Source organism: Dendrobates tinctorius, unplaced genomic scaffold (genome assembly GCF_039654945.1).
Source record: "Dendrobates tinctorius isolate UK_male_01 unplaced genomic scaffold, ASM3965494v1 ptg000103l, whole genome shotgun sequence".
In the NCBI taxonomy this organism is placed as follows: domain Eukaryota; kingdom Metazoa; phylum Chordata; class Amphibia; order Anura; family Dendrobatidae; genus Dendrobates; species Dendrobates tinctorius.
The window spans coordinates 42,910,033-42,922,346 of record NW_027361771.1 but is presented as its reverse complement, the minus strand read 5'-3'; the positions used below and the strand labels follow the sequence as shown (position 1 = coordinate 42,922,346).

General features: G+C 49.7%; 1 protein-coding gene across 3 annotated transcripts in view; it reads right to left on the bottom strand.

The window, feature by feature from the left end:
* The window catches only part of RNF20 (ring finger protein 20), an 87,076-nt gene that overhangs the window by 33,335 nt on the left and 41,427 nt on the right, over positions 1-12,314 (bottom strand). For all 3 annotated transcript variants that reach the window (XM_073588305.1, XM_073588306.1, XM_073588307.1), the window contains exons 13-17: positions 11,937-12,271; positions 9,130-9,247; positions 8,892-9,041; positions 7,759-7,971; positions 6,312-6,437 (exon numbers count right to left, since the gene is read on the bottom strand). In XM_073588305.1, coding sequence (XP_073444406.1) covers positions 6,312-6,437; positions 7,759-7,971; positions 8,892-9,041; positions 9,130-9,247; positions 11,937-12,271 — 942 coding nt within the window. The remainder of the gene's footprint in view (positions 1-6,311; positions 6,438-7,758; positions 7,972-8,891; positions 9,042-9,129; positions 9,248-11,936; positions 12,272-12,314) is intronic.

Below are 12,314 nucleotides of genomic sequence, written 5' to 3'. Positions count from 1 at the left end.
TCCACGGAGTCGCTCGTCGGCGCCAGCAGGAAGCCGGAGACGAGAAATGCACCAGGCCGATCTCGCGCGATCAGCGATATCCAGCGGGGAGCCAGGTCGGAGGTGTCACACGTAGCGAGATCGCTACCGATATCGCTGTTGCGTCACAAAATCGGTGACGCTTTAGCGATATCGCTAGCGATCTCGCTGTGTGTGAAGGGGGTTTAATACTCTGCAATGCTTTTTGCATTGCGGGGTAGTAGATAAGTCAAAAGCACACAGGCAGGAAGCACGTCAACTCCTGCTCTCAGTAGGAGTTTACAGGCCACCATACCTGGGTGACACCGTGACCATTTATCGGGAAAAGATGGGAAAGGGAGCGAGACTATCGTAACAACGTGAATGCAATTGCAATCTACATCCTGTAGAATGTAAGCCTGCAAGGGCAAGGTCCTCTTCCCTCTGTACCAATCTATCCCTGTTCGTTTGTTTATTGTCAATTATATCTCTATTTTGAATGTAACCCCTTTCTCCTGTACAACACCATAGAATCAATGGTGCTATATAAATAATAATTATAACAACGCTTACCCACAAAAAAACAAGCCCTCATATGACTATGTCAATAGCAAAAAAAACAAAAAACAAACAAACAGGATTTTTGGGTTACTTACCGTGAAATCTGTTTCTCGGAACCTTCATTGGGGGACACAGAGACCATGGGTGTATGCTGCTGACACTATGCACAGAAAAATGTTAGCTCCTCCTCCGCAGTACCCCACTGTCCGGCACCAATTTCCTCAGTTAGGCTAGTTTCACACTAGCGTATTTTCCATGCAGCGCACGGCGCCGCTAAGCCCCGCCCCCTGCCGGCTCCCTGCCCGCCCCCATCCGGTCATAGCCACCTACTATCGCATACGGCCGCATGCGATCTGCGCACCCTATGCTAAAGATAGGGTGCGCAGACCGTGCGCTAGTAGGATTTTAGCGTGCGCTGCGCACTTTTGAAGGTGCGCCGAGAGCGCCAAAATGCAACATGGTGCGTTCGGCGTACACGGGCGCACCTTCAAAAGTGCACAGTGCACGCTAAAATCCTACTAGCGCACGGCCAGCGCACCCTATGCTAAAGATAGGGTGCGCAGATCGCATGCGGCCGTGCGCGATAGTAGGCGGTGATGACCGGATGGGGCGGGCAGGGAGCCGGCAGGGGGCGGGGCTTAGCGGCGCCATGCGCTGCATGGAAAATACGCTAGTGTGAAACTAGCCTTAGTGAGAAAGCAGTAGGAGAAGTAACGAAATAGATTGAAACGGAACAAACAACTCAACTGTAAGTAACAAACCACTTAAAAACAGGAGTTGAAGAACATGGGAGGGTGCTGTGTCCCCCAATGAAGGCTCCAAGAAACAGATTTTACGGTAAGTAACCCAAAAATCCTGTTTTCTCTATCGCTTCATTGGGGGACACAGAGACCATGGGACGTCCCAAAGCAGTCCCTGGGGAGGGAGAAGCAAACTTCCATTAGGTCTGAGAACTCACCACCGCCGCCTGCAAGATCCTTCTGCCTAGGCTGGCGTCTGCCGAAGCATAGGTGTGGACCTTGTGAAATTTGGCAAACGTGTGGATGGAAGACCAGGTTGCAGCCTTGCAAAGCTGCAGCGCGGAGGCTCTGTGGCGCACCGCCCAGGAGGCACCTACCACCCGGGTAGAGTGAGCTCTGATCCCAGGAGGGGCCACTCAATGCTTGACCCAGTAGGCTTCTAAAATTGCCGATCTGATCCAGCGAGCAATAGTAGCCTTAGAGGCCGGCTGACCTTTCTGTGCACCATCTGGAATGATGAAGAGAGCCCGTCTTCCGCAAGGGAGACGTCCTAGCCAGATAGACCTTCATCGCTCTGACCACGTCTAGCTTGTTCAAGGAACGCTCAAGAGGGTGAGTTGGACCCGGACAAAAGGACGGGAGAACAATGTCCTCATTCAGATGGAAAGTGGACACTACCTTGGGAAGGAAAGAAGGCGGAGGCCGCAGGACCACCTTATCCTGGTGGAGTACCAGGAAAGGGGGGGTGACAAGAAAGGGCTGCCAATTCCGACACGCGCCGGATGGAGGTGATGGCCACCAGGAAGGTTACTTTCCAGGAGAGAAGGGATAGGGAAACTTCTGAGAGGTTCAAAGAGTGGACCCTGTAAAACCTCGAGAACCAGATTAAGATCCCATGGATCCACAGGTGCGCGGTACGGAGGCGCCGCATGAGCCACTCCCTGAAGAAAGGTCTTGACTTGCGGGCGGGAGGCCAACGTCTTCTGGAACAGAATGGACAGCGCTAAGACTTGACATTTTAAAGAGCCTCAAGGCCTGTCTAGAGAAACGCCAGGACGGAAGGTAGTGAAAAGGACATGGGCAGAATGTCATTGGCCTCGCACCAAGTGAAATAGGCCTTCCATGTACGATAATAAATCTTGGAAGACGATGGTTTTCTAGCCCGGATCGTGGTATGAATAACCCGATCCGAAAAACCAGATCGTTTCAGAACCTCAGTCTCAGCCACGCCATTAAATTGAGCGGCCGAGAATTGGGGTGGCAAATCGGACCTTGAGACAGCAGATCTGTCCTGTCTGGAAGCTTCCAGGCGGCGTCCGCGAGAAGGTTGACAATGTCCGCGAACCAAGACCTTCTGGGCCAATCCGGAGCGATGAGGATGACTGGAACCCCTTCCGCTTTGATTCTCTTCAACAGCTTGGGAAGAAGAGGAAGGGGAGGGAACAGGTAGGGAGGCTTGAACTGAGACCAAGGAATGGTCAGTGCGTCGGCGCCCACTGCGAGAGGATCTCGGGCCCTGGATACAAACTGCGGGACTTTCCTGTTCAGACGAGACGCTAGCAGATCTACGTCCGGAGTTCCCCAACGACGGCAAAGCTGATGAAAGACGTCCGGATGAAGGGACCACTCTCCCGCCGCGAGACCCTCGCAGCTGAGAAAATCGGCGGCCCAGTTGTCCACATCGGGAATGTGCACCGTGGATATTGCTGGGACTGAAACCTCCGCCCAGTGAAGAATGTTAGACACTTCTGCTAGAGCAGAGGAACTGCGTGTTCCCCCTTGGTGGTTGACATATGCTACCGCTGTAGCATTGTCTGTCTGAATCCGGATCGGCATGTCCTTGAGGAGCCTCTCCCAATGAATGAGAGACAGATAGATCGCCTGTATCTCGAGGACGTTGATCGGCAGGGCTGTCTCTCGAATCGACCACCGACCCTGCACAGTTTGATTGCGAAACACTGCCCCCCAGCCGAGGAGGCTGGCGTCCGTTGTCACAATCTGCCAGTGAATCGGAAGGAATGACCGGCCCAGGGAAATGAGGAGTGACGTCAGCCACCAATTGAGGGACTGCTTGACCCGGTATGAAAGGCGAATTGGACGATCCAGGGAAAGAACAGACCTGTTCCACCGAGACAGGATGGCCTGTTGGAGAGGTCTGGAGTGAAATTGGGCAAAGGGAACCGCTTCGGTCGTCGCCACCATCTTTCCCAGGACTTTCATGGCTGCCCGGAGAGATGGAAGCCGTGAGCTCTGCAGCGATAGTACATCTCGCTGCAGAGAGGTTATCTTCTCTTCTGGGATAAAAACCCTCGATCGACGGGTGTCGAACAACAGGCCTAGAAACACAAGACGCTGTGTCGGAACCAGGCAGGACTCCCTTTTGTTGACGAGCCACCCGAAATTGGACAGGGTGTCGAAAACGATGGTAAGCGTCTTCTACTGAGGCAAGCCAGACGTCTCTGAAAAAAAGGAGTCGACCGCCTAGTTGGTAAGGCGCCTCGGGATTTCGTTGATAGTCATGCTGATGTGGAACGTCCAGATCTGGACCTGGAGGACCTGCCCTGGGAGGAGTGAGATCGCCAGGAGGGAGTGGGTCTGAAGGAGACTTTCTTCCTATCCTGACGTGCTTGCGGCCTTTGTTGGTTAGAAAAGGTTTCTGCTGTAGCGAAACGGCGGAAAGACTGAAAGGGCCGATACTGACGCCTTGGAGGAGGTCTACGAGGCTTGGATTGAGGGAGAAGAGAGCTTGTGCCTCCAGTGGCATCCTTAATAATCTGGTCCAGTTGGGATCCGAAGAGACGCACTCCCTGAAAAGGCAGATTGGTAAGGGACTTTTTTGAAGACAAATCCGCCTGCCAAGCCTTGAGCCAAATAGTACGCCGGATTGCAACCACGTTGCTTGACGCCTGAGCTGCGCAAGACGCGGCAACCAATGAGGCAGAGAGCAGATAATCCCCTGCATGGGAAATCTGGTTGGCTAGTTCGGCCAATCGCTCTGGTTGGGCTCCACCAAGAATGTCTTGGCGGAGATCCTCTGCCCAAGTAGCTATGGCCTTTGCTACCCAAGAAGAAGCAAAGGCTGGGCTTAGCACCGTCGCAGCCGCTTCGAATGCTGACTTTGCTAAGGATTCTATGATCCTATCGTTAGAATCCTTTAGAGACGCCACACCTGAAATAGGGAGGACCGTGTTGTTAGACAGTCTGGACACGGGTGCGTCTACAGAGGGGCAAGTCGACCAGTTGTCGGTGAGCTCTTTAGGAAATGGATACAGCACACCGAGGTGCTTCCCTCATTGAAAGCGCCTGGTTGGATTTTCTCTTTCCCTGGTAAGAATCTTGGACCGAGGAGAGGATTCCGGCCGGAGATCTTGTCTGGGACGTTTGCGGCTCCTGCTGGCTGGCTCAGATGGAGCCTCTTGAGACCTGATGGACCTTGCATAAGTGTCCAGGGGCAACTTATCAAGAACGGCCACCAGGGACTGAGACACCCTGGTGAGGTCTGCCACTGATTGTGATAGAGAAGAAGCCCAGCCAGGAATGGGGGGTTCACTCTCACGTGGAGCAATAGATGGCTCCTGGGCGGCATCGGGCTGCATGGGATTTCTGCAGTCTAGGCATAGGGGAGTGGACTGCCTGAGGGAAGTTTGCGATCGCAAGAGGAACATGCAAAGAACTTGACCAAAGTGCAAGTGGGAGCCGGAGAGCGGGCACGATCAGGCTTAGAGTTAGACATAATGAAAGTCACTGAAGAAGTGCCGGAAGGTTGGGGGACAGACTGCAGTTGCAGAGCTACTCACGGTCCGGTGTCCCCAAAAAGTGATGATACACGGCTCGCCTGTCCAAGCAGGGCCCCAGCAGAGGCCAACGGTGTCCGGCTGACAAGATGGCGGCAGCCTGAGAGGAACAAGGAGGAATGCGCGCTTTCCGATGAAGATGGGCGGAGCTAGCTGCTGAGGCCGAAGAAGGGACCGCCCGCTGGCCAACAACAGGCTATGAGTATGGGGCGGTGGGCGGCAGAGAACGGGCGGGAGAAAAGCCCGCTTGTGAGAGAGGGAGAGAGCAGGGGGCGTGGCCGCAACGCTGGAGAAGGCCCGAAATGAAGCCGGGGCCTAAATTAATAGCGGCGGCTGCCTGTCAGCGCGGGGCGTCGCGGAGGACCCGCAGCGCTGCCGCGGGCACCCACCTGGAAATCGATGCCCGATGTCTGCTGGGCGGGAGAAGGCCGCCTAAGAATGAAGGCGGCTGCAGAGCAAGGCCCACACCGCAGCCGGGGCCTGGAACAAATGCGGCGGTCGCAGGGAGGCGCGGGCGGCGTAGAGACCGTGCAGTACTGCCGCAGCGACCACCCGAAGAATCCTAAAGCCGCCGAGGAGGACGCAACTCGGAGCCCATACTTACCTGCGATCCATTAACAGCGTCAATAAAGGTACCTGACATAATCCCACGCTGTCTTATCCGTCTTTTGTTGTGTCCGCGCCTCATCCAACCGACAGGCTCTGGTGGGCGAGTGGGTGTGAGACGGAGGGCGAGGACCATCTGGATCGCTGGCACGCACCTGTCCTAAGCTCTTGGTCCTGCTGCGGAGAGCTATGAGGATACGGGGTGGCAGTACACGCCGTACACATAGTCTCTTAGTGAGAGTACAGTTGTGACTATTCACACTGTATCCCTCCGGAAACCTGAAAAGGAACGACGCACACCGAGGTAGATAGGGGTCTAAAGAAAGACCAGTGTCCACCTCCTACTGACACTAAGCTAAACTGAGGAAATTAGTGTCGGTCGGTGGGGTGTATACTGCGGAGGAGGAGTTAACATTTTTCTGTGCATAGTGTCAGCCTCCTAGTGGCAGCAGCATACACCCATGGTCTCTGTGTCCCCCAATAAAGCGATAGAGAAAAAGAAGTTATGACTCTTTGAATCAAGTTAGGAGCAAAAAAAAAAAAAGTAAAAACAGAAAAAATTCCTGGTCATTAAAGGGTGAAGAAAGTTACAAGGTGAATAGAACGTTGTTACCTTTCGCTTACTGAGATCTAGCGCTTGTGTGCGCAAAGTTAGCTCCTTCTCTCCTGTGGTGATGCTTCCCTGCAACAGATGCTCCTTCTCCTCTAGTTTTCGGAGAACCTGCAGCTGAGCATCCACCTGAAATGGAAGTTACATGTGTCCAAATATGCATCACTGGTCAGGTACAACACTCTACTCCTATCCTCCCACTCCACTCCTACCACTCCATTCCTCCCACTCGCCTCCAAACCGCCCCATTCCTCCCAATCCTCTCCACCCATCCCTATTCCCACTGCCCTCCTCCCATTCCCCTCTCCCCACTCCACTTGTCCTACCCCACTGCTCCCACTCCACTAAAATCCCCCCAATTCCACTCCACCCACTCTTCACCACTCCACCCACTCTTCACCACTCCACCCACTCTTCACCACTCCACCCCTCCCACTCCAAACTCCCTCAACACCCACTCCTCCCACTCCAACCCCCTCTAACTCTCCACTAAACTCCCCCCCCAACTCCACTAAACTCCCCCCCAACTCCACTAAACTCCCCCCCTCCCAACTCCACTAAACTCCCCCCCCCCCAACTCCACTAAACTCCCCCCCCCCAACTCCACTAAACTCCCCCCCCCCAACTCCACTAAACTCCCCCCCCCCCCAACTCCACTAAACTCCCCCCCCCCCAACTCCACTAAACTCCCCCCCCCCCAACTCCACTAAACTCCCCCCCCAACTCCACTAAACTCCCCCCCCCAACTCCACTAAACTCCCCCCCCCAACTCCACTAAACTCCCCCCCCCCCAACTCCACTAAACTCCCCCCCCAACTCCACTAAACTACCCCCCCAACTCCACTAAACTACCCCCCCCAACTCCACTAAACTACCCCCCCCACGCCACTAAACTCCCCCCCCAACTCCACTAAACTCCCCCCCAACTCCACTAAACTCCCCCCCCAACTCCACTAAACTCCCCCCCCAACTCCACTAAACTCCCCCCCCCAACTCCACTAAACTCCCCCCCCCAACTCCACTAAACCCCCCCCCCCAACTCCACTAAACCCCCCCCCCAACTCCACTAAACTCCCCCCAACTCCACTAAACTCCCCCCCCCCAACTCCACTAAACCCCCCCCAACTCCACTAAACTCCCCCCCAACTCCACTAAACTCCCCCCCAACTCCACTAAACTCCCCCCCAACTCCACTAAACTCCCCCCCCAACTCCACTAAACTCCCCCCCCAACTCCACTAAACTCCCCCCCCCCCCCCAACTCCACTAAACTCCCCCCCCCAACTCCACTAAACTCCCCCCCCAACTCCACTAAACTCCCCCCCCCCCCAACTCCACTAAACTCCACTCCATTCATGACATCTGTTTTCAGCAATCATGAGAAAAGTTACATAAATGTCGAGTAGAGTCGAGTAGATCAGGTGCGCTAGATGGAACCGAAGACATGGTACCTGTGTCCGCAGGGTAAGCAGTTGATCTGCCAGTTCCTCCTTCTCTTCTTTGAGTAGTTTATGGATCTGATTGGACTTTATTCTTTCAGACATCAACTTGAAGTTGGCGTCATCTTTCTCTCTTAGCTGCTGCATCAGACGGATATTCTGCTCCTGCATATCTTCAAATGCCTGGCCTGTGACGTCCATTTCTGACAGCAAAGCCTCCTCCTCCTGACACACAGAAACACAAATATTTACTAAAATCCTACAAAATTATCAATATAATTTTGGACATCATCGTCTGACCAATATATATAGAAAAAAATAAAATAAATGAGTGACATTTTCATAAATATGCAGTTTTAAGAGCAAGGAAAAAAGGAAATAAGTTTCTGCTTTTCACTTTTTTAAGACCACACACGACCACTAAAAAGCATTTAAAAAAGATGCTTTCATTCTGTTGAAATTAATTTTACATATGAGACGATCATCAGGGGCATGTTACATACAGCTGTTCAGACTTGCATTGGCCGCCCTTTTTAAATTTATCTTTCCTTATTTTTTTTTTTCCGTCCTTTATTTTATGTAATTTATTTCACATACTGTGCAAACATGAGGTCATCAAAAACCTTTGGAGGAATTTCAACATAAAAATAAATAAATAAATATATATATATATATATATAATTTTTTTTTTTTTTTAACGCTGATTTACCCTGTAACTGGGGCTTGTATAGCAATAGACCTAGCTAAGCTCTATAGTGCAGGCAGGGTGCTGACTCTGCCCTGTAACCAGCCCCTTTTGCTCTCTCCCAGTACCTAACAATTACAATTACAAGAATGGGTTTTATTTTTTCTAAACTATTTACACAACACTCATTGAGTGTTTTGTATTTAGTAATCAGGAAGGCAGAGATGGCAATCAACCACCTCTGTCTTTATGTATATGGAATTTGTCCATCTCCCCGCAAGATTTCCATGCAGCTGCTGACTCTGTAATGACATTTTAAAATATCATTGCAGAGTCATATGTGGACCAGCTTCACATTTTAAGGAGTTGGGCAGTCTGCAAATTGCTAAAGTGAACAGGAAATAACTCATATGTCCACAGTCAAAGTGATTTTAACGTGACTGTCTAAATATGCACTCACTTGTTTAGCTGTTGAGAGCCTCTTCTGCAGTGCTTCTGTCTGTTCCTCTGCCGCTCTCATTCGACGCAAAGCATCCTCATCCGCCATTTTTTTGCTGTCTCTACGTTCTCTCTCCTCCAATTCCCTGTGCCTCTGGCGAAGTTCTTCCAACTTATGGAGAACCGAAAACAGGTAATGAAACATGAGAATATCTTCATCTACACAGATCAAGGTGTTGCAATGGAAAATGTTACCTTACCTCAGCTTTGCTCTTCCTCTCTGCTGCCATTAGTTGCACCTTGTCCCTTTGCTCTTTGGGTGCTGAACGATACATATCCAAGAGAAGTTTCATGTCTCGTAGAGATTCCTGGACTCGCCTGGTTCCAAAGGTAAAAGAAAAGTCAACTTTTTTTTTTTTAATTATCGGCCAATTGGTGCTGGTTGATGAACAGTTTACTCTTCTGTTACCACAGATGAAGGCAATATGTCATGGCTACAACAGCAAGCTTTAATTAGACCACAATAAGTGACATTCCTTTGTTTAAGAGTTGCTCTACTTATTTAGTATTGATGATGTTGATGACTTTTTGATGGGTCATTAATATCAGATAGATGGAGGTGTGACAAATTGTACCCCCATTGATTAGATGTTTTCAAGGCAAATGGCAGTTGGATGTATGTTCCATCAACTGTGTAATGCCTGAAGCGATGTTCCACAAATCCACTGCTATTCAATTGAATAGTGGATTTTCTACTCCGCTCCACAACATATTTATTATGTTAGCAACAATATGAGTGGAGGGCAATGGATGACCACTATAAAAAACACAACCCTGGGAGCATATGAATTCACAACTATTACTATTTCTCTAGTCTAAGGAGCTTTTCACTAAACACTATGACAAGGTCCATTTAGTGCAAGACTGTTTAGTGACAGAACCCCATAGATAAAGGGAATAATAACAGTTAGATAGGCTGAAAAAAAAAAGACACGTCCATCAAGTTCAACCTTTCTCCACCAGATATACAATATCTATCCCTAGATAAATAACTCGCAATATAATTTGTTGTGTGAAAATCATCCAGCCCGTTATAAAAGCTGATATGTCTACCATTACTACCTCTTGTGGTCGGGCATCCCACAGTCTGATTGCTCGAACCCTTTCCTATTAAGCTGCCAGGATCTCCTTTCCTCCACATTTAATGAAGGCCCACTGATTGTTTGTAAGGTCTACGGAAGGAATAAGTCATGTGCCAGTACTTTGTATTGACCACACATGTATTTATACATATAAATGAGATCTCCTCTGACATACAGTGCCTACAAGTAGTATTCAACCCCCTGCAGATTTAGCAGGTTTACACATTCGGAATTAACTTGGCATTGTGACATTTGGACTGTAGATCAGCCTGGAAGTGTGAAATGCACTGCAGCAAAAAAGAATGTTATTTCTTTGTGTAATTTTTTTTTAAATTGTGAAAAGTTTATTCAGAGGGTCATTTATTATTTAACCCCTCAAACCACCAGAATTCTGTTTGGTTCCCCTAAAGTATTAAGAAGTATTTCAGGCACAAAGAACAATGAGCTTCACATGTTTGGATTAATTATCTCTTTTTCCAGCCTTTTCTGACTATTTAAGACCCTCCCCAAACTTGTGAACAGCACTCATACATGGTCAACATGGGAAAGACAAAAGGAGCATTCCAAGGCCATCAGAGACAAGATCGTGGAGGGTCACAAGGCTGGCAAGGGGTACAAAACCCTTTCCAAGGAGTTGGGCCTACCTGTCTCCACTGTTGGGAGCATCATCCGGAAGTGGAAGGCTTATGGAACTACTGTTAGCCTTCCACGGCCTGGACAGCCTTTGAAAGTTTCCTCCCGTGCCGAGGCCAGGCTTGTCCGAAGAGTCAAGGCTAACCCAAGGACAACAAGGAAGGAGCTCCGGGAAGATCTCATGGCAGTGGGGACATTGGTTTCAGTCAATACCATAAGTAACGTACTCCACCGCAATGGTCTCCGTTCCAGACGAGCCCGTAAGGTACCTTTACTTTCAAAGCGTCATGTCAAGGCTCGTCTACAGTTTGCTCATGATCACTTGGAGGACTCTGAGACAGACTGGTTCAAGGTTCTCTGGTCTGATGAGACCAAGATCGAGATCTTTGGTGCCAACCACACACGTGACGTTTGGAGACTGGATGGCACTGCATACGACCCCAAGAATACCATCCCTACAGTCAAGCATGGTGGTGGCAGCATCATGCTGTGGGGCTGTTTCTCAGCCAAGGGGCCTGGCCATCTGGTCCGCATCCATGGGAAGATGGATAGCACGGCCTACCTGGAGATTTTGGCCAAGAACCTCCGCTCCTCCATCAAGGATCTTAAGATGGGTCGTCATTTCATCTTTCAACAAGACATCGACCCAAAGCACACAGCCAAGAAAACCAAGGCCTGGTTCAAGAGGGAAAAAAATCAAGGTGTTGGAGTGGCCTAGTCAGTCTCCTGACCTTAACCCAATTGAAAACTTGTGGAAGGAGCTCAAGATTAAAGTCCACATGAGACACCCAAAGAACCTAGATAACTTGGAGAAGATCTGCATGGAGGAGTGGGCCAAGATAACTCCAGAGACCTGTGCCGGCCTGATCAGGTCTTATAAAAGACGATTATTAGCTGTAATTGCAAACAAGGGTTATTCCACAAAATATTAAACCTAGGGGTTGAATAATAATTGACCCACACTTTTAGGTTTCAAATTTATTAAAATTTAACTGAGCAACATAACTTTTTGGTTTGTAAGATTTATGCATCTGTTAATAAATCCTGCTCTTGTGTGAAGTTTGAAGGCTCTAACTTATTTGCATCTTATCAAACCTGCTAAATCTGCAGGGGGTTGAATACTACTTGTAGGCACTGTATCTTTTTTTTCTTAGTTATCAATTTTGTTCCATTCATTCCCAGGAGCAATACTAGGGGTACAACAAAAGAGATGCAACATTGCCATTTCATGTGTATCCGCCAGATATTTATCAAAAGGACAATGACAGCGAAATGGGCAAGAATGCACTCACTTTAGATCGGCCTTCATCTGTTTGACACCTTCTGCATCTTTGCGTTTGGTATCTGGTTCATGTTTTGACTTCTCCTTAGAGCAGTCTCCTCGGTCTTTCTCTCTCCCCCGCTCCCTTTCCCTTTCTTTTTCCCTTTCCCGTCTTTCTCTCTGTTGGGGCTGTGCTTGTACATCCTCTTCCTCACGCTTTACGACGGGTTCTGGCTGGGATGAAGCTGGTGTTGGAGGGGCACTTTCTTCTGGCTCCGTCTTTATTTCAACCATTTCTTCTTTGGGCTCTTCCACGCTGGATTGTGACGTTAGCAGGAAGAGACCACTACTACTGCGGGAACGCATCTAAAAGATAGAGAGGATACAGTCATGCTGTTCATGCTTTGGC